Here is a 27,753-nt window from a genome sequence, read left to right on the forward strand (position 1 = left end):
AGACCTTATGCATACAAAGCATCTACTTTTGTCATTGAACGACTGCTCTGTACTGGAATGGATGGTTAGGAAGTTGCTCTTTTGTATGAAAAACAGGGATTCTGGTCTCTTGCACACACATACCTGACCAGATTACATTATAGAAGTGTGTGTTTTGTTTACATCATAGTTTTATGGCAGTAGCAGAAAATGAAACAGACATGTGTTAACATTTCTTTAAACATTTAACTATTTTTGGTGAGTGTTAATAGTCTAACCAACTTGCTCTTTCACACTGTATTGAAACTTACCATACTGATGTACAGTAGCATCCAAAATCCACAAAACAGTGATACCTTTACTGGGTCAACCAAAAAGCACAAAATTGATGTTGCAAGCTTTCGAAGCTCCACTCATCGGGCAAAGGTGTTAAGATCATACAGGAGAAAGAAAAATATAACACAGACCTACATTTTGTCAAAATATTGTTCTTGGTATTCTCAGTTAAGAAGGATTGAGGGATATTCATGTAGGCAGGCCACTCCTTCGTCTGGCCATGTAGGTTCTGGAAGACAAAGAATCGCAAAGTTCAGGAAATAAAATTTAAACTCCATTAGCAACACAAAAAGATACTTCCACTGAGATCCAGCTTGCCTCTGTCCAATGTGGCTACCAGCCCCCTTGTTAGCCAGAGAACATACTGGAATTACTTAATAAACCAAGATAAACTTGACCTTTTTACGAGTCTGTTAGTGCTATAGTTCAGAACAATGGACTCAAGCTCTCTAGCAGAGAATTCAACATCAAATAACAAAGTTCGGGATTTGTGGATGGAGCCATAAATGATTATAGCACTTTTGAAACATATATAGGTACATAGAAAGTTTACCAGGAGCTTTTCCTTTCAGAGCTGGGGATGTTAAGCCTGGAGAAGAGAAGGTTAAGAGGTGATATGATAGCCCTGTTTAAATACTTGAAGGGATGTCATATTGAGGAGGGAGCTAACTTGTTTTCTGCTGCTCCAGAGACTAGATGCAATGGATGCAAGCTACAGAAAGAGATTCCACCTCAACATTAGGAGGAGCTTCCTGAGAGTAAGGGCTGTTCAACAGTGGAACACACTCCCTCGGAGTGTAGTAGTCACCTTGCTTAGAGATCTTTAAACAGAGGCTGGATGGCCATCTGTCGGGGATGCTTTGATTTAGATTTCCTGCATAGCAGGGGGTTGGACTGGATAGCCCTTGCTATCTCTTCCAACTCTATGATTCTATGATTCTAGAATACGTGTGTGAAAGTGAAGTAACTGCCCTTCTCATTCCCACCCAAACTGGTATATAGTGTCTTGTGTACCCTCTGCAGTCTTCAGAGATTCTCCATGGTGGAGTGTCAAAATGTGTAGTTGATAGTTTCAGAGGTGCTGGTGCTGTTAAAAAGGAAAATGATGGCCAACACAGCTACTCCTGCATGTCACCAGAAGCTGTCACTTTTCCTTATTCCTTTGGAGTGTGTGTGAGTGAGTCTAACAAACCGACAGTAGAGCCAAGCCTCACATAGTTGACACACCACTGCATTTTTATTATAAGGAACAATAACGTGCTCTTCTAAATAACTCAAGAATCCTCTTTGTTCTCCTGAGCTTAGCTGCGCTCATTCTCACAGTAGCTGGAGAGGTACAGGAGGATTTTTCCAACAGCAATGTTGTACAGAGAAATTTAGAGCTGATTTGGTCCTTGAGTGGACAATTAAATCCCCATAGCTTTACATAAGGTAAACTGTTAGTGGAGTTGAAAAGTGCTGGAAGTGATTGTTAGTATGGATCAGCATATAAAGCCAGCATGGTGTAGTGCTTTGATCATTGGTCTATGACTGGAAACCAGGGTTTTAATACTTGCTCAGCCATGGAGACATATTGGGTGACCTTTTGCAAGTCACATTCTCTCAGCCTCAGAGGAAGGCAAAGGCTAGAAAACCCCATGATAGATTGTCTTTAGTATCATCATAACTCAGAAACGAACAAGGAATCAACATACTTATCTTCCTTTTTGGATTTTCCCTAGGGACAATGTTATGTGAGATTGCACTTCAAAAATTACCACCACACCACTGTAAACTGGAGATGCTCAAAGAAGGATCCCCATCTTCCCAGGAGCTTGCCATACAAGATAACAGTAAATTAAACTAGTTGTAACCCAGAAGACATGTCGTATTTTCATGACCTTCTCATAGTGTGGTGACAGAGTACGGAAAGTCACACATGCAAGCCAAACCCTGTTATCTCCAAAGAGAACTGAGAAACTAACCTCTGTGAAATCTGGAATTTCATTGCCAGAAATGGCAGCTGGTGGCTTCCATGCCAGTGGGGCGGTTAATCCATTACAAGGTTTAGTATGAACTTTAATGGAAGTTTCCAAAGTGCTGAACTCTATCTCCAAAATTGATTCGGGACCTGAAGTTCTGTTCTGCCTAAAACACACAGCAGTTTCACCACCCCATTGACATGTGACCCACCAGCTTCCACCAGTTGCCAGTCCTATGTGGGCACTACTAAGTTAGATAGACCAGTGGTTTGATTAAAGTTGGGAAGTTATTCCTGCCTTTCACTTCTCACACAAATTGATGACTTCCCATATGTAATTACTTTCTCTAGTGACTTAGGATGATAGGCATCCTAACTGAGACGATGTATAAATTGTCTGCTTAGACATTCATTAAAGATTTTGCATAATTGTCACACGCAGACGTACACAGCATCCAGCAAAGGGAGCTGTCTACAAGATACACATTCAAGCTTTTGGTGTGTGTAAAGTGAAGGATCCATGCACTTAACTCTCCTTTAGCTCAAGTGATTCCTGTTCCTCTATCTGTTTCCACAGCTAATAATGCATGTGGCTTAAATCTGATTAAACAGCCAGAGTTTAGAACTGAAACCTGAAGGAACACATGATCAAAGAGGCATAAGTACTTTAAGTGTCAGCATATTTCTCAGCCCTCTTCTCTGCCCCAGGCTTCTTTTGTGCATGGTAGAAGAAGCTAGTATTTTAAATCTTAGGATGCGAACTGCTGTCTGGTAACAGCATTGTTTTACCATAAACTAAGCCCATAAAACAGATCAGTATCTCCCTTTCCCCTTCTCCCTGAATCATTTAATGTGTTGAAATATAATTAGCTGGGATATTATGTTTAAACCTGAGGTCTCTTATTTTACAATTAGGCTCAAATAGCAGTATCTGTGGGGGTGTTGCGTATAATTAGGGATGAGCGTGTCTATTCAATTTGTTGTAAAGAGAGGAACCATTACAGCCCTTCAGACAATACTGAGATAATAGATTTATCTTCCAGCATTACTGCTGGAGGGTTGTGTCATTGCCTTTCACAATGTATTGCAGTAACCAGAATTTAAATTCAAAATGTGTTGGGGGGGGGGGGGGGTGGCGGCACAGGAGGACTGATAATTAGTACCACAGATTATCATTGCTGAATTATAATATATTTTTGTATACTTTGTTGTTGTTGTTTCACTCTTTCCTGAGTGGAAATTATTCAGATTTTTATTTTTATTTTACTTAGCAGGTTAGGTTTTATATCTAAAGAAACTACAGAAAAGAAAAGGAGCTATTTTCCTCTGCAAATTTAGATCAGTGCTGATAATACTTCCTATTTCCTGGATTAGTTGACCAAAGGACTCAGGTGATTGGCAAAGAATTTTCCATGCTATAGATTAACCTTTGTGAATAGCAAAAGTATAAAGAGATGTAAAATGTGCATACAGAGATTAGACAGCATTACTGCAGGTATCCTTTGTGCATCCAAAATATTTTTGCTATTTCATTTTGAGAGGGATTTAATGTCAGTGAAAGGGGGCTCATCTTTACTGCTGGGATAAGTGTAGTACTCTCCATTTATTTTGTTCTGTTCATAAACAGTATAGAAAGGGCAACCTTTTTCGTTTATCAGCTGCATTTCGCTTCTTGCCTTTTATCTGAAGACTGGAAGTGTAGTGTCAGTGCTTCTGTGCTAAGAAAAATATGAAGTAACCCAGCAAAAAGAAAGATTGCCCATAATAATAAATGCTGGGGTATATGATGGAGGAAGGACCACAGCACAGCACAGAAAAGCACAGCAGAAGCCAATTGGCACTGCTTTCTACCTGGCATTTTCCAAGAGAGCATGTTTAGCTAGGGCAACATGGGTTTCAAAGAGTCACAAATGAGGTACAGAAAGATTAATGGCTCTGGACAGCCACAAAATAAATCCATTTATGATTTGACTGTTCAAATGACAAAGGACTCCTACTTGTTCAACTGCCTGTTCTGTGGAACACTTTTGACCATGCTATTTCCTAAACAGCCTAAGAAATTATTTCCATTTAATCTCTTGGCAGCTGGTGACTCTAATACCAGTGACTAGTGAATCCACTTTTGGTTTTAGTGCAAACTTTGGAGGGCGCTGATCCCTACCGCCAAAATAGGTTCAGCTACTTGAGTGGTTCCTTTAACAACACACTAAAGCCAGGAATGAATTTACTGTTCCTAATATGGGTGCCACCAGTCACCACTGATTGATGCCTTGGTCTAGTAGACAAAATAAATGACTAAAATTGTTCTATTCATGTTAGTTAATGTTCAAATAATGAACTGTCAGGCTCCTCTTTGTGGTTTCTGTGAGGTATCATGTGTCAACAGAGAGTTCCTTTTGGGAAACATCTATAGCAAGGGTAGGGTTTTGAAAGGACTCCTGCCTCTCTGTCAAGGCTTTCTCTCCAGTCTTCCAGGGAACTTCTGCTCTAGGCTGTAGAAAAACCAACACAGTGGTCAAGTCTTGCCCCCTGTAATACTCTCCCAGAAAATTTGTTCCCTTTCCCTTCTTACTTTTTCTTCACTCTTTAAATTTTCTATTTATTATGAATGCTTCTTGTTCCTGTGGCTGAACAGTCTCTCTTTTTCTATAAGTGCTCATGCTATGCTACTAGATGACTGCCATTAGAAGGCTGTGATATTTGTCTCCTTTTTCTAGGAGAAAGTTATCTGAACAAGTTCTTTAAACACTGTCTTGGCTTTCCCAGACAGGCCAGTAGGAAGAGGAATTTGTGTTCCCCTGTAGTGAAGGGGCACTCCAAGAACATTTCCTCACTGTCACCCTTTGGTGCTTTGCTCTACACTAACACATCCAGCAGTAATTTAGTGAAGCAAGGATGTGAAATGCCTTTGGACTTGATCAGTCATCTTTAGAGGAAGATGATTCCTTGAAAGCTAGTCACCAGTGGCTGCTGTGATAGCAGGACCATCCAGGCTAGCATAGGGCCCAGTACAGACTTCATTCTCCCAGCATTGGCACCCTTCCTTCACATATGACACCTTGTCTAATGTAGATGTAAAGCTGTTGGATGAATCAACATGAGAATATCATGGAGCAAGTTCTTTGAAGACTTGGAAAAAGAAAGAAGATACATAAGTCTCCCTAGCCATTGTTGGTTTTGAAAAGCAAGGTAGAAACCCATGAGCATACAATCAGAAGTGACCCAAGTATTGGTTTTGAGTTCCTCCAAGACACTTCTAGCATCAGAGCCTTAAGATGAAACTCCTTAGAAATATGACCAGTCTAAAACTATTACAGCATATCAGCATTGATCTGTGTTATTCTCCCCAGATCCCATCTTTCCTTTGTACAACCACAAAGATTATTTGGGACCAAATACTTTGTATTTCTTGCCCCATGATGGCCCAGACAGCCACAGTTCACAGTTGTGCCTCCTGGGCTGATCAGAACATTGGCTGCTGGCTTTGTCTTCTTGGACTGGGGCAATATTTGTCATGTAATAATAATAATAATAATAATAATAATAATAATAATAATAATAATAATTATTATTTATGTTTCCCAGCCTCTCCCGGTGGATCGAAGTGGGGTTACAGACTAAAAAAGTACAAAGTGATTACATAAAATACTAGTAGACACTAGTATTTCTAGCTTGACAAATAAAATGTGACTCTTTGGATTGCAGAAACTTTCCATCAGTGCACAGGTGCCAGAGTTGCAGGGTTGAAGAAAATGCTGGCATCAGTGAGTGCTGAATGACCATGAGCAATTTCCAAACACTCAAGAAAGTTTGTGAATATCATTATGATCCCATAGTTAGGAGCTTGCCCCATTAACTATTTTTAAACAGAAAGGACAGCAAAAAGATGAAATTTTGTGACAGGGAAACAGTAACAGATGATCAAAGGAGAGATTCAGTAATACCGGTGACCTTTTTTATAATGGATATTTTCCTAACATGGATGATAGAGTTTCTTAAATTTTTATCATGCCTTGAAAATACCATGTTGATGGACAAAATGTTCTTCATAGCTTCTCATGTCACTTTCTCTCATCTTGTTGATTTTTTTACTTTTCTGTCAACCAGATCACACTTTTTGTTGAGCCCTGATTAGTGTAAAATCAGTCTTTATCTTCCAAGAAGTATATGAATCAGAAGAACACACTGGCTTTGAGAAGAAAAGCAAGCCTAAAGGTCCTGATATATGTCGTCTCATTATAGTGTTTCTATACTTGCAACTGATGGATAGCTCAAGATTGAAGGGTGACATAGTCTGAGAATATGGCTCATATGTTGACTGCAGAAGCAGTAAAAGCATCAGGAAGATTATCTGTTTCATAGATCATTGTAAACAAGACAAGAGTTATAGGAAACCTATTCAATAATTCATAGAAATAGTTTTCAGATAAGTAGCTTGTGCACACAACCCCCTAATTGTTTTCTTTTTTGGCAACATCTTAACAACTCTATTGAAATTCTTGTAGGATTTACAAGTTAAGAAATATATGGGACAGTCTGTATTACCATACATACTCAACTATAAGTTGACTTCATGTATAAGTCGAGGGCAGGTTTTGGGGCCAAAATTATGGATTTTGATATGACCCTTGGATAAGTCGAGGGTGAAATTTAAGGACATGCAACAAAGGATCTAAATGATGAAGCAAAGGAAAACAATGCCAAAGAACCCTTAGAAAAATTCTGGCAGGCATAACGGTTTTGGCTCACACTAAATGCTGGATGGAAGAGAGAAGAGAGGGAGGTCAGTGTCTCTAGGACAAATTGCACCCTTGCCTTTCACCAGGGGATGGTTCCCTTTTTAATAAGAGTTAAAGTATAGTATTTACATTGAGCCATGGATAAGTTGACCTAGGTTTTTGGGGGCAATTTTTTGACTAAAATTTCTAGACTTATACATGAGTATATACAGTATATAGTGTGTGGGGTGGGATCTGTGTTCCAAAATGTAACTGTTGATGCAGTGAAATAAATGTATTGCCTATCTGCTCTTTGTGACTTTGAAATCTGGGCAGCTGCCCAGTTTTGTGAAATAATATGTCTACCGTTTTTGGTCTTTTAGCAAGGCCTTTTCTGCTTCATCCATGACTAACATCCTTCTTTGATGCTTCTTTATCAATTGTGGATTTAAGGGTACTGAATTCTGTATCCACTGTCAAATTCTGTACTTGTGTGGAATGTGGAATTAGAGAGTTGGATCCTGACTTAGTCATACTTGGAGCAGACCCATTAATTTCAGTGGCTCTGTTCTAGGTATGATGGCTATTCCAAGGCTGTGGAACACCCTTCCATGGTAGTTCCAATTGGTCCCCTACCATCTCTTTTTCTGCTGGCAGGTGAAGACCTTTTTTGTTTAGGTAGGCCTTTGAGATGTGAATTGTATTTGCAGTAGTACTGTATGTGTAAAGTGGTGTGCTGTATTTTATTTTATTTTTCATTTGGTATTAGTAATTTATATTTTAACTGTTTTAATCATGCCTTTAATAACTTAGGCATTTATTTTTTTTAAAAAAAAACTTTTGTAGAATAGGATTTTTTAATGTTGTTTTTTAACATTGTTTTACTGGATCCCATTTTAGGAAAAAGGCAGAGTATAAATTTAGTGTGTATATATATATATATATATATATATATAGAGAGAGAGAGAGAGAGAGAGAGAGAGAGATATGATCCAACTCAGAGTTGAATTGGATTTGACAGAGATCAAACATGCATGGATCAAAAAGACTGACATACAAAGCTGCACTGATGCTCTACTAAGAGCCAAGTGATACAATGGTTTCTCTGTTAAACTAGTAGGGTCGCCTGGTTTCAAATTCTTGCTCAGCCATGAAGCTTTATGGGTTACTTTGGACTAGTCATCCTGTCGCAGCCTACACTATTTCAAAAAATTAGAGAGGGAGAAACTTGTAGACCATCTACTGTACATCGCAAATAAAAATGTAATAAATATGTTAAATGAACAGATAATCTGCAGGTCTATACTTAGTTTCCCCAGTGTTACAAGACCAGCTACAAGAGACTTTACATTCTTATCTTGAAGCAGGATGTTTAAGATATGCCAGAAAATACTAACAGCATTTGGCTGGATGGGCAATTAGATTGACATTGTATGATGCAACTGCTTCTTTCTTCATTTTAAAATAATTAACTTTATCGCAGTGTTTACAGGAAAATCTCCATTGTAAGTGATACTGTAACAATAGATTTTCTTGATACTAGAGATTAGGTAGGAAAACATTAATTGGTAAATGCTGTTTCGCCTTCCCTCCCTCTCTTTTTCTCTCTGTTTTATGCATAAACATGTACACACAACCAAGCACATTAGAATTTTAGTGGCAACATAATCTTTGAAATTAGCACCATCAGCAGTTGGTTCCTTCTCACCCTTCCACTAGCTCTATTTAAATGTGGTCTGTTGGATAGATTGATCTGTTTTAGTCCCATGACTCAGATTGATTTTATTCCCAATAGAGACTCTGCCTGTCTTCAAACTTACTTTATTTATTTTTTTCGTTTTAATCCCCCCCCCCCCCCCCAGCATGAGACTTGATTGACTCAGGCAATGGGAGCAACCCACTGTGCTTGGTTATGATCAATACACTGGTGTTCACTGGTCCTTATCATTCTCAGTATGACTACATTAACAAATGAACCTGAAAATGTTTTTAAGTAGCTGTGAGATTGCACAGGAGAAGTCCATAGATATTGGACACAAATGCTGTGTTGTTTCAATACACACCAATATGCTGGAAAACATTGACTGTTAACACCATGCTATTTATGTGAATTGAGAGTGTTGGCAATACTGTTAAGGCTCACCTCAGCAGTTTCTTTCTAACAGTTTCTGCTTCTAGGAAGGCTAGATATTTGCTGCTCAGAGATAATGTTAAATATACTGTCTATAGGTTGCTAACAAAGCAACTAAAAACTAATAGAATAAGGAAATAAATATTTTCATTCTTTTTATTTGCTAAGGGCTGAGGTAGATCAAGCAGTGGCATTATTTTTGATCATCCCAATCCAAAATTCACTACACATACATAATTCAGCATTAGAAGAGATTGCGCCATTAAATTAACAGTTTTATTTGTGCTGAATTTTATTATTATTATTTTTTAACACAGATCCACTCATAGATGAAGTCACCCAGTGCACCAGTGGTTGATAGTGGTGGTGCAAAAAGTTCATAATTACTGTACTTAATTCAGAGAATGAATTTCCCAGTTTAAGGATTAGTTTTCATGATACGTATGGCATATAGATGAAATTTTGAGTGGTATTTGAAAATGGTGAGGGAATATGTTAGGATTGAAGATTACCAATCAATGTACAACTCACAGAGGCAAAGAAATATGGTTTCTTTTCTTTTAAGAGCTGTTTGAGCCAATTCTGAATCAAGCAAAGGCTCTTTGTCATTAACTGTTAAAGACATCACTTTCTGATCACTTCCAGCCTTGGACTTCTTGTGGGGATTCTGGGGTGGGGTGGGGGCGTACAGGAGCGCCTGCATGGGTCAGAAGGATGTCTGTGAGAGCCGGAGCCACAATCTTGTGGGTCAGAGCCACAACCCGTGGCCACAAGCGGCACCCACACAACCCCAAGGAGCTCCACTGGGAGGGTAGGGTAGGGCTCGTGTGGGCCAAAACAATACCCACTGATGGGTGGGGAGCTGACCAGGTGTCACCCCCCTTCTGGGGTGTCCCCCGGTGTAGCCTGAACCCCTGCACCCCCCCCCCCCCAGTGATGACCAAAGCAGAATACAGTGATACTATCACTTCCCTTGATCTTCTAGACACTACACTCCTATTGAAGCAACCAAGAATCGTGTTGGCTTTTTTGGTATCTTGAGTGATCTTTTCCTGTTATGGGGTATCAAAGGTGGGAATGGGATTGCAGTGGTGACTCTCCAGCTTGGGTGCAAAGCATGCTGCTATAAATCACCTAGTCTTTCTGTCTCGTAGGTGTGAATCTTTCCTTGTTTGCTGCTCCCAAATTATCTGTTTGATCTATGAAATTTGTACGTGGTCTGCTGCTTTTGGGCTCATGGCTGACAGAGTCCATCCGAGGCCATAGAAGAAAACCCACACCACAAAATCGGGAGGCATCCAGCGGTCGTAACAGTATTGATGTCAGGCTGACTGGGTAAAAATTGTTTGGGTCCTCTTGTTTTCCCTTTTTGAAGATGGGGACAACATTTACCCACCCCCAATCTGTGGGGATTTCTCCTTTTCCCCCCAAGAATTCTCAAAGACTATAATCAGTGGCTCTGAAAATTAGTTCTGTCAGTTCATTTAATATCCTTGGATATAGCTCATCTGGCCCTGGCCACTTGAATTCATTTAGAGTAGTGAGGTATTCCTGTACTACTTCTCTACCTATTCTGTGCTGCACTTTCTCCAGTGGACCACCTGATCCTAACTCTTCAGGTTGTGGACTACTTCCCTATTTAGAGAGAACTGAGGCAAAGAAGGTGTTGAGTAGTTCTGTCTTTTAATAATTTGTTTTATTTATATACCGCTATTCCAAAGATCATAGCGGTGAACAGCAAGTAAGCTAATTAGCAAGTAAGCTAATTTGCCCCCAACAGTCTGGGTACTCATTTTAGCGACCTCGGAAGGATGCAAGCCTGAGTCGAGCTTGGGCCCTTTTGCTGGTCTTGAACTCGCAACCTTGTGGTTTTGAGTGAATGGCTGCAGTACAGGCATTTAACCACTGCGCCACGATGTGAATCAGTCCTGGGTTTTATTAGCAAATTCATGTAAACTAACAAGGATGTTTTGCTGTCTCAGTGTTGAAAAACATACTCCTACCATCCTGTTCCATATAGTTGGAGAACTAATAAAGGCCTAAAGGTGGCCGAGTGGCCTATTAAAAACATGGTCTGCTGAAGTATGTGATGGCACCTGCCATTTTGACTACAGTCAAACACTAAAAGAAAACAAGTTGCATCTACCATTCTGTTCTCTTTCGCTGATCTTCCTCAGCCGAAAATTCAGAGTTGAAAGAAATCATACTATAGAGGGAGGAAAAGCATGCTATCATAGTTTGAATGCCTGGGATATTAGATTTTAAAATATATTTTCTGAGGTAACATAGTTATGGAAAGTGTTTGCTTCATAAACTTGCTTAGTGCATCATTCTTGCATAGCTAGCAGATGGAACAGTATTTCACAGCTGAATGCTGTATTGATAGCTCATCTATCTATCTATCATCTAGCTAGTCATCCATCCATCCATCCATCCATCCATCCATCCATCCATCCATCCATCCATCTTCCCTGTTTGTTTATTTTTATCCCATTTTGTCAAATGTAGACTGTGTCTACATGATTATCATCTGATTGATGGTTGTAATAGAAATGGGAATACATATGCTCTCTAGTTAGAATACCTGGCAGACTAGAGAAGTTATTAATATCACATCTAAAATATTTACTCATTAACGTAAAATAATATTTTGTGCATGAAATATGAAAATGCTTTATTGAAAATGCAGTTTTATATTTTAATTTTGAATGAAAAAAATCAAAAGTTATTGATTATCATACTGTTATTGATGTTTCTGGGCATAATTCACCATCCAGAATTATAGATTTATTTAATAATAAACAACAAGAATCAAAACACACAAATGAAAAGCACCTATCTGTCCCAATTGTCTTGATCTGCAGAAACATGACACAGAGGTATGTGTATAAGCAGGCAGTTTACTTCTGTTGAATGCAAACACTACATAGTGAAATAGTGTGCAAAGCTTCTTGCTGCACCTCAAAAAGGGTTATTGTAGATATGGACAAAGGCAAGCAACATTTTAGGAGGCTGGCAGAATTGCCATATGAGGAAAGCTGTTTGAGGCTGTTTAGTTTAGGTGGGGAAAGTGAAGTAAGATGGGACATGAATATAGGGCTGCCAGATCTTAGGGCCTAACCCTGAGTGTCCAACTTTTCATAGGTGATCTCGGAGATATGAGGGTACTAATTCTCTAATTTTCAGGGGTTCGTCTCCAGGTAAGAGGAAAAAACTGTTTGCAACTCTCCAGCTCAGCTAGTAGAGCAGAAGCTTGCTATAATTTGCAAGGTTTAAAGAATTTGTTGCTGCAACTTGCAAAAACTCCCAAAGGGATTTGTGAATTTATTTATTTTCCTCCTCTCCCAGCCCTTGTAGCAGCAGGGCTCACCTTCCTCTCTGTTATACATCCACCTTTTGGTGAGAGGCAAGTAAGCTAAATAAAATGGCCCTTATCCTGTTTCTTTAAGGAATAATCACATTCTTTATCTAGGAATAGTGCCTTCTCCACCAATTTTTGTCCTAATTCCCAAACAGGAAAATGTGTTCTGGGTATGTGCATGTGATTGAATTACAAATTGTGTCCAACTATGGTTGATACTTAACACATAACGCTTAATAACATCATCAAAGGATGTCTCTAGGTCTTAGGTTTGGCCCCAAAAATCTCAGGACCTGTCATGATCATAAACTGGCAACTCTACATGAGAAAAGTATGTAAAATTGCACCATGGCATGAAAAAGAGAGATAATTTCCCCCTTTCTCCCATAACACTAAATCTCCAGGGTCAGCTAGTAAAATTGAATGGTAGGTGATTCAGGACAGGAAGAATTTCCTGTTTTGAATGGAATAAGCTAATCATTATAAATCCTCATTTGTGTATAGGTAGGGGGAATCTTTGTTGAGTTTTAGTCAGTCCTTATTAAGCAGTGAAGGGATGCTTCTTTTCTGAGTTTTCTTTTCCATCACTGTTCTTGGGTATGGCAGCCAGAACCAAGTATAGAAAATAATCCTTCTTGCTTGTTTCTAATAGCCAAGAACAGTATTTCTTCAATATATAGATCTCTTAGGAGAGGAATACATTACTTTCACAATGGCTGGTAATTATCTTTCCCCCCTATATTCTGTTCTCTTGGGCAACATGTTTAAAGCAGTAGGGGATAGCTCTTCATACCTTCACAATTATGCTTGGTGCTGTGCAAGGAATTCTCCTGATTCTGCAAGTATGTTTGAATGTAAAATTGCACAGTTAATGTCTCATGCATATTGTTTGTTACTTTAACACCCAAAATGTGATAAGGTTTATGTCATTATGTGGTGGAATTATACCAAGAGTTACTACACCTTGGAGAAATTGCAAATTCTCTTCCCTTTTAAATGCCTTTATACTTCCAATATAGTGGTTCTCTAATTAGTCCTAACCATTTTAATTTACACTTTTATTCATATAAAATGTGACTTAAGTGTGGATTGAATTCATCATATATAAAATGTCAGTCTTCACCTTAAGTGTGCATTGCCCTGAGTATTAGGTTTTGCATCTAGCAGTAAACTTTTAACACAGTCTGGATATACCATTATATTTTTTTTAAAGACATGGAACAATTTGTGATTAAAAGGACACACTATTCCTATTAAGGATGAATGCCTGATATTGAATGTAAGTACAGTGGCCTAAATCCAGTTGTTAGTCTCAATTGATGCTGTGGGCTTTACATAAGTCTATATGGTCCAAAATGCACTGCAGAAATAATCCAGTTTGAGACCGCTTTAACTGCCCTGGCTCTATGCTAGGGAATGGCTAGCTCTGGTGCCACAATAAATTACCATTCCCAGGATTCCCTACCACTGAGCCACAGCAGTTAAAGTAGTCTCAAACTGGATTATTTTTGCAGTGTGGTTTGGACCCCAGTCATTCAGAAATTGGTTTTCTGTGTCTACTCTAGTTGGACCTAGCAATTAGATTTCAACTAATGATGGTTATTTCTTAATGTTATTGAAAACAGTGGTGTTTCTGAAAATTAATTATTAGTATTCTGAATAGTTGAGAAATTCTTATGTGAAATCAATCTGTGTGAGCATGCACAAAGAGGACACCATGTGCAGCTAATCTGAACACAATTACCATTCTTATATTTAAATATTTTCAGGCTGCACCAACAGATATAAGAAACAGCACAAGAATATTTGTTTCAGTTGAAATCCATGCTGGTTTTAGGCTTCTCAAAAGGAAATGACTTGAGAATATTAACCGTCATCTAATTAAGAGTCTTAATTAAATGCAGATGCCACTTAACAAGTAATTGAGAAAATATGAATAGAGAATGGGCAACTCATTAAGTACATGCAGCTAGCAGTCATATAAGCCTGGCATGGTTTGATTGCACGAAGTGTCCTTGTACTGTTATAACCCCAATCATCAATTTAAAAAACTGTTCTGTAAAGACTCCTTAATAGATTATTTCTGTAGGTTGATATTTTGGAAGTATGTGGAACTATGTGCTACAGCGGAAAGCCCTTCATACTGACAAAAAGCATGTTTCCTAAATATATGTGTGTAGTCAAGGATATTGTGTCCCAAACAATTTTGGCTTCTTTTACTTAAATCTGTGTGTCACCTCCCAAACATTCCCCGTGTTTCCTTTTATAGATTTCACCTGCTAAAAAATTTCAAAGGCAGAAGGATCATGCCATTATACTGTAATTCCATTTCCAAATGCTTCTGCAATCCTGAAGTACCGTATATACTCAACTATAAGTCGACTTCATGTATAAGTCAAGGGCAAGTTTTGGGGCCAAAATTATGGATTTTGCTATGACTTATGGATAAGTTGAGGATAAAATTTAGGAGCATATAGCAAAGACCTAAAGAATGAAGCAAAGCAAAACAATGTCAAAGAACTTACAAAAATCCAGCAGGCATAACTCTTTGTGTTTATTCTTATGGCTGGATGGATAAGAGAATAGAGAGAGTTGATGTTTCACATATTATACTCTTCCTTTTCACTAGGAAATGGTTCCTTCTTTTAAATAAAAATTAAGATACAATACTTACACTGACCCATGGATAAGTCGACTCAGGTTTTTTGGGTCCATTTTTTAACCTAAATTTCTAGACTTATACATGAGTATATACAGTATATCTCTCTTAGGCTAAAATATATCAGTCCTCCTTCTCTGCTCAGAGGTGAAATAGGGAGAAAATCTTAGCCGATGTTTTACGAGATTTAAGATGTTCATGTTTCCACTTCCTATAACCTGATAACTGTGCTTCATGCTGTAGCTAAGTACATTATTGTTTCCCTTTAATTATGCATGGTGCTTGATATAACCTGGGTGTCTAGCTAGCAGCTTTCACCAGCAATGAATGAGTCTCTGTGTGTGCGTGTGCGTTTGTTTTTTACTTTGAAAAGCAGATTCTTACTGTTACAAGCAAATTAGATGCAAATATGCTAGTAATTTCATGGAAATTGGTGTAATGTTTTACATGGAGCTGCATAAACCTTGGCAGCTATGACCCTCAACTGGAGGAGTCTTTAGGGAGTTAGTGTGCTTGGAGTCTGCTATACTCCATCAATCACTTACTTCCTGCACTACTGGTCTCAGAGCTTAGCATGAAGATATCTGCAGACTAAAATAATCATTGTGGGTTGAGGGGAGGGGAGATAGATAAAAGTGGTCCCCCCCCCCCATACTTGGTTTTGTACACTACAAAGTGCAACTGTCATTTATACTCAGGGTCCAGAGATTTTATGTAACTCGGATTAGCTTTAGATCTTTCGTATGCAAACAATTCAATATTATGTGGTGTGTTTTTTTCTTTGCATCAAAATTCAGAACCCTCAGTATATTTACCAGATAATGTCACTGTATCCTATAAAATCTAATTCTAAACTGTGTACCAATGTTAAGGGACTGTAGTCATTTACTAGCCTTAAAAAAAAGGGACAGAAAAGTTAATGTGCCATACTCTCTCTTTTTTGTGGCCATCTCAAAACAAGGCTATATGCCAAAACACGCTGCAGAAATAGTCCAGTTTGAAACCGCTTTTCCCTGGCTCAGTGCTAGGGAATTCTGGGAACTGTAGTTTTGTGAGACATTTAGCCACCTCTAAAATAAACTACAATTCCCAGGATTCCCTAGCACTGAGCCAGGGCATTTAAAGCAGTCTGCAGTGTGTTTTGGCCCTATGTTGCCCTTTTAAAAATATACTTGAACATTTTGGTTTTGTTTTTGTTTTTTTGCTCTAGGTAATTTTATATGTTCTCTTGGAGTTTGTTATACAGTGAAAAGGAGAAGCCAGGCATAGTCAGACACGCATCCTAGACTTTAGGAGAGCAGATTTTGGTAAACTTAGAGAAATACTGGGGGTGATCCCATGGTCAGGAACACCAAAAGAGAAGGGAGTTCAGGATGGATGGGAGTTTCTCAAAGGAGAAATACTGAAGGCACAATTTCAAACTGTTCCAGTGAGAAAGAAAAAGGGGAGATGTCTCAAGAAACCAGGATGGATGACTAAGGAACTTTCAACTGAGCTAAGTTTTAAACAGAACATGTATAAGAAATGGGGAAATCACCAAGGAGGAATTCAAACAAATAGCAAGCACATGTAGGGGTAAAGTCAGAAAAGCTAAAGCACAGGATGAACTCAGGCTTGCTAGAGAGGTTAAGAACAATAAAAAGGGCTTTTTTGGATATGTCCGCAGCAAAAGGAAGAAGAAGGAAACGATAGGGCCACTGTGTGGAGAAGATGGCAAAATGCTAACAGAAGACAGAGAAAAGGCAGAATTACTCAACTCCTTGTTTGCCTCAGTCTTCTCAGAAAAGGAAAAGGGTGTTCAACCTGAGGATAATGGAGCAAAGGACAGAATAGGGGAATTTCAGTACAGAATAAGTAAAGAGATAGTAGAGGAATACCTTGTTAATCTAAACGAATGTAAATATCCAGGACCAGATGAACTACATCCAACGGTATTAAAAGAACTGGCAGGAGTAATATCGGAGCCATTGGCAATGATCTTTGAGAATTCCTGGAGAACAGGAGAAGTCCCAGCAGACTGGAGGAGGGCAAACGTTGTCCCCTTCTTCAAAAAGGGGAAAAAAGAGGATCCAAACAATTATCATCCAGGTAGTCTGACATCAATACCAGGAAAGATTCTAGAGCAGATCATTAAAAAGAGAGTCTGTGAACATCTAGAAGGCAATGCCATAGTCACAAAAAGTCAACACGGGTTTCAGAGAAAGAAGTCATGCCAGACAAATCTAATCTCGTTTTTTGATAAAATTACTAGCTTGGTAGATGAAGGGAATGCTGTGGATATCGTATATCTTGATTTCAGCAAGGCTTTTGACAAAGTTTCCCATGACATTCTTGTTAACAACCTTATAAAATGTGGGATAGACAAGGCAACTGTTACATGGATTTGTAATTAGTTGACTGACCGAACTCAAAGGGTGCTCAACAATGGCTCCTTTTCATCCTGGAGAGAAATGACCAGTGGGGTCCCACAGGGTTCTGTCCTGGGCCTAGTGTTATTCAACATCTTTATTAATGACTTGGAGGACAAAATTGGGGGCATACTTATCAAATTTGCAGATGACACCAAATTAGGAGGAGGAGCTAATACTCCAGAGGACAGGATCAACATTCAAAATGATCTGAATAGACTAGAAAGCTGGGCCAAAGCTAACAAAATGAAATGCAACACAGAGAAATGTAAGGTACTGCACTTAGGGCAGAAAATGAAATGCACAGATATAGGATGGGGGACACCTGGCTGAACGAGACTATGTGTGAAAGGGATCTGGGAGTCCAAGTAGACCACAAGCTGAACATGAGTGAACAGTGTGATGCGGCAGCTAAAAAGGCCAATGCAATTTTAGGCTGCATCAGTAAGAGTATCATATCTAGATCAAGGGAAGTAATAGTGCCACTCTATTCTGCTTTGGTCAGGCCCCACCTGGAATATTGTGTCCAGTTCTGGGCGCCACAATTCAGAAAGGATGTTGAAAAACTGGAACATGTCCAAAGGAGGGCAAGTAAAATGGTGAAGGGTCTAGAAACCATGTCCTATGAGGAACAGCTTAAGGAGCTGGGGATGTTTAGCCTGGAGAAGAGAAGGTTAAGAGGTGATATGATAGCCCTGTTTAAATACTTGAAGGGATGCCATACTGAGGAGGGAGCTGACTTGTTTTCACTTGCTCCAGAGACTAGGACCCTGAGCAATGGATGCAAGCTACAGGAAAGGAGATTCCACCTCAACATTAGGAAGAACTTCCTGACAGTAAGGGCTGTCCGACAGTGGAATGCACTCCCTTGGAGTGTAGTGGAGTCTCCTTCCTTGGAGGTCTATAAACAGAGGCTAGATGGCCATCTGTCGGAGATGATTTGATTTGGATTCCTGCATGACAGGGGGTTGAACTGGATGGCCCTTGCAGTCTCTTCCAACTCTATTATTCTATGATTCTATGATTCTGCATCCTTCTCTCAGAAGGTTCTTACATCAGATTGGCTTCCCACCCAGTAGTATTTCTTGAGTACTCTGCTGACTAGAATTATTTCTGTTTATTTTATATTACATACATATGTGTTATTGACTCTTCAGGCTCTATAGTAATTTAATTCTGAATATTGCAGTGAAGTCCATTATGTTCTGCTTGCAATCCAAGCATTATTGTCAGGTTTTGTTTTTTTTTAAATCTGGGGTTTAGGCTTTATCAGAGGCTGGGCTGATCTCCTTCGGATCACTTGGAAAAGAATCAAGACAATGTTGTTTGGCAGTGGTTATAATGTAGGAATGATGTTTTAACAACATATATTGCAATTGTTTTATTCCATTTTGTAGACGAAATTAGAAATTTCCTAATTGATGGCTGTTTCTTCACTTATCACCCTCATTCATATCATATCTTTTAAAGGCTAAACATATTTTCTAGAGCCATATGAAGATGAGCCCCAAATTCTAAAAAGCGAGATGTATGCTGCAATAAGAGAAATAGAGAAAAATAAATCACAAGGAACAGGTGATATGCCAATCAAATTGCTTCATTCCTCACTGACATAACCAACTCTAGTGCTAACAAGCACTTGTCACCAGATATGGAAAACAAAATGATGACCAACAGATTGGAAACGATCAATATACATGCCCATCTACACAAAAAAGGAGATACAAAAGACTGCAGCAACTATAGAACCATACCTCTCATCTCCCATGAAGCAAAATTATGCTCAGAATTTTGCAACATAGACTCCACCATACATGGAGAGAGAAATCCCCAATGTCCAAGCGGGGTTCAGGAAAGGAAGAGGCACTAAAGACCACATTGCAAACATATGATGGAAAATGGAGCATATAAAAAAAAAAATCCAAAAGAAAATCAGCATGCGTTTTATAGAAAGTCTTTGACTGCATAGATCACAAAAGGCTATGGAACACCCTCAAAGACATGAGAGTCCCAACCCATCTGATAATCCTGATGAGGAACCTGTACTCACAACAAGAAGCTACTGTCAGAATAGAACATGGAGAAACAGAGTGATTCCCAACTGGCAAAGGGGTCAGACAAGGCTGCAACCTTTGAACCTACCTGTTCAACTTATATGCAGAATATGTTATATGTAAAGCAGGCTTGAAGGCATAAGAAGAAGGAGCAAAAATAGGTGGAAAAATATCAACAATCTAAGATATGCAGATGGCACCATACAACTAGCAGAAAACATCACAGACCTAGAGCAACTACTATCAAAGATCAAGGAAGAAAATACAAAAGCAGGTTAACTGTTGAATGTAAAGAAAAGAAAAATAATGACCATGGAGAAGCTACAAAAATTCAACTTAGACAATGAGGAAATAGAAATAGTAAAACAATTCTCATACCTGGGATCAAACATTGATACCAATGGTGACTGCAGTCAAGAAATGAGAAGCAGGTTAAGAATGGGGAAAGTGGCTATGAAAGAACTAGAAAAGATCCTAAAATGCAAAGATATCCAACTGAGCACAAAAGTTAGAATTGTAGAAGTCATTGTATTTTTTATTACCATGTATGGATGCGAGAGCTGGACAGTTAAGAAAGCAGATAGAAAGACAATCCATTCATTTGAGATGTACTGCTGGAGAAGTGCTGAGGATCCCATGGACAGCCAAAAAGACAAACAAATGGGTCCTAGAGCAGATCAAGCCAGAAATCTCCCTGGTAGCCAAAATGACTAAACTGAGGCTGCTGTACTGTGGTCACATGAGAAGGCACAGTTCGTTGGAAAAAAACAATAATGCTAGGAAAGATGAAGGGATGCAGAAGAGAGGAAAACCACATGGTAGATGGATGGACTCTATTAAGGAATCATGGATGTGAAATTACAGGAACTAAGAAGAGCAGTGGAGGATAGGGAGTCTTGGAGATGTCCAAGGGTCCCCATGGGTCGAGATGGACTCGAGGAAGGTTAACAACAACAAAAATACTTTCTAAGGACTATGCCCTTTAAATGTGGTAATGCTTTTTTTCTAGCTAGATATGCATAGGATTGTGCTGTTTAGTAGTCTTGTTGGCTTTTCTCCATGAGAATATACACTTATTTGCTGCATGATTGCCCTATTCAGAAGTTCTCTAAGTGTTTACAGTAAACCCATTAAGGTGGCTCATACTAGCCATGCTCTCTCTGTCTCTGCTGTTCCACTGAGAATGAAAGCTTTCCTTTTCAGTCCGCCAGTCTTAATTTAAAGAGATCTGTAACAGAGAAAAGATTATCACATTCCCCTCCTCACATGCTTATTGTACCTCCTTAGGGAACACCTACATAAGGCTCAAGCATTCAAACAGCAGCTTTTGTTCAGTAAATGTGAGTTTCTGTGAAACTAGGGTAGCCTTGCAGGTTTCTAGTTGCACCCAGAATAATTAAGCATTCTCATATCAGCTTGTGTGCCTTTTTATCCAGGAGGCTCAGAGGAACTCAGATGAAGCAAGACTGAGGGTTGGTGTTTTGTTTTTTTAAGCATATTCAATAAAGTGTGGTGCTATTGACAATAGCTACTTTATGCTGAGATTTCTGCCAGCTGATGGTGATCCTTCTATTGGAATTTCTTTCACAGCACATGGTTGATTGCTTCCTGGGTAGCCTATTACATTATGAAATAAAGTGTGAGGCCCACAAAGGTCAAGTTGTTCATAAAATTATTAGTGATATATAAGAAACAATTCAATTTAAATTGCATACCTGCTCTCTAAGAATTTACTAATGGAAATTCTTGCCATGTTCCATATTGTTGCCTCCAGTCAGATAAGACTTGCCTAGTGGTAGTCTGGATTTGAATATATCACTTCAGTATGTAGTGGGTGACAGTGTGTTATTGCCTTTGGGTAATTTCAATTTTTAAAGAGGTTGCAATCACATGCTGCTGCATTTTCCAGCTGCCAGTCAAACTCCTGTCCTATGTGGAAATACTGGGGGGGGGGGGGATTTGGGAGCACAGCTGCGACTTCCCCTGTACCTAAACTATCTCTCTGTCATATAAGATATATGCCAACTGCCAACATTTCATCACACTTTGGTGTGACCAAAAAATAAAACACTTCCCTACTTTCAGCATGTTTGATAAGAACAGCTGTTTTTTTTCATGAGACAAACCATAGATTTAGCTGAAAGCAAATGCTATAAATAACAGATTTCTTCCCGCAACAGATTTCCTGAGCATCAGGATTTCATTGACTAAACCTTAGACAATTAAGCAATATTGATTTCTGTCTTGAATGTAATAGTTAAATATATTTTTAAAAAACAAAACAACTCACATGTTTTTATATCATAATCTTGCATTTCCTAATGAATATATCTTGATGTTAAAAGATATTGTGGATTATTATTGGGGGCGGAATCAACCTTATGTAACCACATTACTGTATGACTCTCTCGTCACGTTCTGTATTGAAACTACTGACTCCCTGAACTGCAGAAAAATCTCTAAGGAAAAGCCACACATAATGTTCTTGAGCCATTTGCCCCTTTCAAGGTGACACAATGTCAAAGCCTAATATAAACAACCAAATTACTCTGATATTTTAAGTATTTACTGTGTGGTTGCTAGAAGATGAAGCTGGATCAAAAAAAAATTTTTTTTAATGTTTCCTCCAAAGAATTTTTACTATACTTACAGAAAGAAGCCCTTGTACCAAACATTACCTTAAATTTCAAATGTTTACCTGCATGTAAAAATGAGAAAGTATACTTATATACTAGAAAATGTACACAGCAGTACCTAGCTTGAGGTTTATAGTTTTGCTTATGATTTGAATGAAACAAAAGTTAGAGTGGCAACACCTACAATCAATGGAGCTTGTTTCATACCACACTGCATGCAATATTGACCCAAACCAAACAAAGTCAAGCTAAGTACAGGTTGAATGTTCCTTATCAGAAATGGTTGGGACCAAAAATGTTTTAGAGTTCAATTTTTTATTTTTTTATTTTGGAATACAAGTAGTGTAGTATGTACCTGTACTGTATTTGTGTGGCTGAAGAGTGACATGAGAGATGGGAGAAAGACGTGGTTAGAAAGAGAGATGTGGGTCTATGAAATGGCAGAAATCCACACCTAGTGCTTGTTTCAATCTATGCTTCTTGGCATTTCACAGATCCTTCCATCTCTCTCTAGGCTCACATGCATTACACTACTTGTGTATTCCAAAATCAAAGCCTTAAAGTATCGTGTTGGAGCTCAAAAGATTTAGGCTTTTGGAGCATTTCAGATTTTGGATTTCCGGATAAGGGATGCTCAACCTGTGTAAATATCAAGTCTGATTAAACTTGTTGCACCAGTGTATTCTGGGGGAGAAGAAAAATAGAAAACTGAAGGGTTTGGGAGGCTCCAAAGTAGTTAATGGACTAGGTCCAAAATCTCATTGAGGTTTGAATTTGCATCGTTTTAGATAATTTTCCAGCTGATACAGAAAGGGGAAGAGAGAGTGGTAGATTATTCACATGGAGGTGTTCTGTAGTTTTAATTTAGTTTCCTTGCTAGTTTTTGGCCTAATAGTTCCAAACCATAAGTATGCATTTCTCCTTCACCTTATTTGCAGATTAATTTTAAATGCTTGAAGACATTTGAGTGTTGTAATACATGTACATAGGTAGATGGAGAGATAGAATGTATGGCATAAAGACATTTTGATGACTAATCAGTTTGTCTTTAAAAAAACACACACACACACACCAAAACCTAATTTATTTGTGTTCCCATCTGGCCTGAGACCATTCAATTTAAGTTAAATTAGCAATGATAGACTGCTACTGGCTCTTTCTTTCCCAGGAGAAGAGATTGATAGACAGCTGTGCAGAGATGCTATCTATCCAGTCCCCATTGTCTGTGAAGTTCCATGCCCAAAGGACTGTGTTCTCAGCACATGGTCAGGATGGTCTTCCTGTTCTCACACCTGCTCAGGAAAAACCACAGAAGGAAAACAGATGCGTGCTCGCTCCATCTTGGCATATCCAGGTGAAGGTAAGGTCACGTCCTTCAGCAACCTTGGTATATATGACTGTGAATTCCTAATATAATCTTTTGAACACTAATAGGGAGTAATGAGGAATGGTCAGATAGTATAGCTTTGACCTTTTAGGTATTTTTTCCTGATGAATTAATATCTGAAGTATTTTGTTCCTCCACCTTTTCAAAAAGGACAATCAAATTTAATTGGTGTATGGACTGATGTTATATGTATGCACATACATAGGGTCTCAGGAGACTGTAAACAAATTAAACATTGCAAGAGACATCCATAAATTAAGATGTTCTACACAAAGCTAAGCATGCATACCCAATCTGTGAGAGAATTTGATAATGATATCACTGAAACAAATGGGCAACTCCATTGCTGCAGGAAAAGAAAGTGTATTTAAATAATTTTAATTTAAATCAGAACAGTACTTCCAAGTTATGGGTTTTCAGTCCTTGGCTATTAAATGTTTGATTCTAAATGAAATTTTCAGCCAATGTACTCATGAAAATGGCTCCTGGCCACTGCCAAGATGAATCCTAGGAAATAGTAATGGTGACTTTGCAGAATACTTAACTGGTAAATTGCACTCTGGATCTGTGGCATTCTCCTAGCCGTGGGCCATTTCAATACATATACTCAATTTTTCATAGGATGGATTGGTCTCACAGATATGCTTAAGAATTGACAGTTTCAAGATATTAACTTGCTTGGCTAGAACACAGATGGGAAATGTGTTGCCTTTCAAAAGTTGTTATGCTGCAACTCCCATTATCGTTTATTAATGGTTATTGTTGTTCATACCATAAGTTCATGGCAGTCACAATCAAGAAACTGCTGGAAAGCCACACATTCCCCAGCCCTGGTTTAGAAGTTAACAATAGAAAGGGTTCCAAAGGGACGTTAAGGAAAAGAATATGTTACAGAGAAAGGTAGGGAAAATATGAAATCACATTTAAAATGACGTCTGCGGGTATGTTTAGGTAACTCTCCATTCTTGTGAATAGCTGAATTTTACTGTGCTTTATCTTATATTAATAGATAAATATGATGTGAAGCATAGGCCTGAGACAGACGGGCTGAAAAGAGCATGGCGGCCGTGATGCTAGGGTAACGGACCGTGCACCAACTGCATGGTTCCTAACCCTAGTACGGAGTGGTGGCATACTAATGGCGCCATCCCGTGTACACGGGCACAACCATTGTGACGTAAGCGTCATTCAGTGTCTGCAAGGTTGCTTATGTCGCGAGTGCGCCAGTGGCGCACTCACAACATCACTCTGGCACCTTAAAAAGAACTCAGAAACACCAGGTTCTTTTTACGCCAGAGGGAAGCCGTGCGGTTTGGGGGCTGTGGCTTCCCTCCAGAGGGAAATAGGCCGCCGCCAGCCCTGACATTCTGAAAGGTATCGACCGGGCCATAGACTGCATCCACACTGCAGAAATAATCCAGTTTGATAGCACTTTAACTGCCTTGGCTCAAAGCTATGGAATTTTGGGAATTGTAGTTTGTTGTGGCACCAGTGCTCTCTGACAGAGAATGCTAAATGTCTTGCAAAACTACAGTTCCCAGAGTTTCCTAGCATTCAGCTATGGCAGTTATAGTGGTGTCAAACTATCTTATTTCTGCGGTGTGGTTGCAGCCATAGTTACTTTCATAATGTAAGGAGGCATTCACAGAGATAAGAGCTTTAAAAGCTTCATTCACTTAGAAGGGTGATGGGAGTTGCTTTAGTTCAGGGTGGGCAACTGCAACCCACCCCCCAAGTTTCACTCCAGCACCTCCATAGGCTACATTGTTGTGTTGGGGTACACAAGAGATCATTCCCTATCACTTCCAATTGTTATTTTGGCTGAAATCCAAACAAATGGATTAGGGCAGGGGAAGACAAATCACTGCATTTGCATGCAGTTCAGGGTGGGAAAAAAATGCTCTTTTTTTTAAAAAAAAAATGGGCATGGCTCTGCGATTCTGTGAGACTGCTGGGGGGGGGGGGGCTTTAGGGGCCAGAAAAGTAGGGCTCAGGATTCATGTGGTCCACAAGTTACACCTTCCTCATCTTTGCTGTGAAGGGACTACTATGAACAGACTTTGTACATGGCCCAGTTCTTATCTAGGAACATGAGAAATTAAGCAGGCTCGAGTATGATCAGTAATCTGGACAGGAAATGGCTTGGGAGAATTGTGTAAAAATATGACATCCATACAAATTATAAATAATTGTATCAAAACAGTTGCATGTGTTCTTAAATAGTTTTATTAAACCTGAGCACTGGAGATTGCATAGAATTTATGAATAAAAGATCTGCCAGAACCATAATATCATTTTGAAAGTTGCTGACATGTCACTTTAACGTCCTAGATTAAATTCCAAATTCAAACCATATCAGTTTAGATTATAGTTTTTAAGCTTTATTTCAATCAAATCTATTGTCTTTGGCATGGCACTAAATCCACGTTGGAATTTTGCCGTGTGCTGCCTGACAAATGGTGGCTGTCTTTTCACCTTCAGCAGTATGTGGTAATATTTTACTCATTGCAGCAGTATATGCTGTCATTGTTTTTATAGGCCACAGTCTACTGGAGGCCATTCCCTGTTTTCAGTTTTGGTAATAGCTGTCGATGTCAGTAAACTGGTTGTTTCATTTATTTATTTGTATCCTGCCTTTTTCCCAATTCAAGACTTGCAGTGGCTTACAATAGATTTTAAAACACATAGTTTTTTTTAAAATTGCATTTTATTATTTTTAAAAATTAATTAAAATTTACTGAAATCATAATCCATTAAGAAAAGTTAAAAATTCATGAATACAATATATATCATGGAGCAAATAGGTCAAATCAGTTCAGGTCTTGAGTTGCGGGCAGAGGAGGTTGTTCTAAAAAATTAACAAAAGTCAAAAGTCTTCTCAAAAGGCGTATGATATGAAGTGGGGCTGTTGATCCTGTCTGATAACTTTACCATTAATCAGGTGTTACAGCTCTTTTGTCATCAGTTCTCCATGAGTAAGCAACCCATCTTCCAGTTCTGTGCTATCTCCAAATGAATAATAGCAAGAAGGAAACACATTATGTATTTTTATTTTAGGTTTTTATTATTATCATTAAATACAGACTAAGGGCAAGGGGAAAGGCGTTGGTTTGTGATACTTGAAATAACTGAAAGTACAGAGACCCAAAATTGATAAATCTTATCACAATCTAGGCCCCATACAGACAGGCCAAAATAAAGCTGCTTCGGCTCACTTAGGAGGTATGCTGTTTCAATGATGCAGGCGTACTAAGAGTCCAGAAGCTGTGCCAAAGCTGCGCTCTAGTCCTTAGGATTGGATTGTGGCTTTGGTGCGGTTTCTGGACTCTTAGTACGCATGCATCATTTAAATAGCATAGCTCCAAAGTGACCTGAAGCAGCTTTATTTTGGCCTGTCGGTATGGGGCCGTACTCACCTGTGTGTAAATGTACCCATACAATCACAACCCCTCCAGCACTTAAAAGATGTGCTACCTGTACTTCTAGCTAACTTAACTGGAGTAAAGTGCCATTTCTCTATCAATTTCAAGGAGAAAAAAATTACAAAATAACAAAAGTTAAAAAGTATTTAAACCAGTGGTCTCCAAACTCTTTTGGGCTGCTGCACCCTGTTCTTCTTGGGTGACAACCCTAGTGCCCCGCCGCCTGCAAAATAAATTGCTTTTCAGTTTAGCCCCCAAAGGAGTTAAAAATATAATTAAAATTAAAAGATTGCAAAGCTAATCATCCAAGACATGCTAATTGATGGGATTTCTTCCAAATTTCCCAATACATTTTAAATACCAACATGTGTCTTCAGGGGATAGTAAAAAAATAAATTAAAATACTATGGGGAAAATGTTATAACCATTTACTATGATCCCCATCTTAGACATATTGTTACCACTGTTTTCATCTTGCAGCTGTCAATTCAAAATTAACACTTAATCTCTAAATAAGTGCAGGTCATATGATTTGTATTACTTGTACTTTAAAGGGACGGTTCATAATTTGCTGACAGTCCATTCAAACCATATGTTCATATAATAATAGAAAAAAACTAATCAGATGAGTCTATAGGAACTAAAAACAGAGAACTGGCTGGAGACCTGTTAGTTAGTCCCAACTAGAATGGATCCATTCAG

The 27,753-nt window shown here is 38.8% G+C and overlaps 1 protein-coding gene across 3 annotated transcripts in view; it reads left to right on the plus strand.

Moving 5' to 3' along the window:
* LOC149309854 (thrombospondin type-1 domain-containing protein 7A-like) overlaps positions 1-27,753 on the plus strand; it is a 358,854-nt gene that overhangs the window by 235,435 nt on the left and 95,666 nt on the right. For all 3 annotated transcript variants that reach the window (XM_089533152.1, XM_089533150.1, XM_089533151.1), the window contains one exon: positions 23,411-23,602. In XM_089533152.1, the coding sequence (XP_089389278.1) occupies positions 23,411-23,602 (192 nt within the window). The remainder of the gene's footprint in view (positions 1-23,410; positions 23,603-27,753) is intronic.

Source organism: Sceloporus occidentalis, unplaced genomic scaffold (assembly GCF_023333645.1).
Source record: "Sceloporus occidentalis isolate IW3139 unplaced genomic scaffold, rSceOcc1.0.p SCAF_7, whole genome shotgun sequence".
NCBI classification, from domain to species: domain Eukaryota; kingdom Metazoa; phylum Chordata; class Lepidosauria; order Squamata; family Phrynosomatidae; genus Sceloporus; species Sceloporus occidentalis.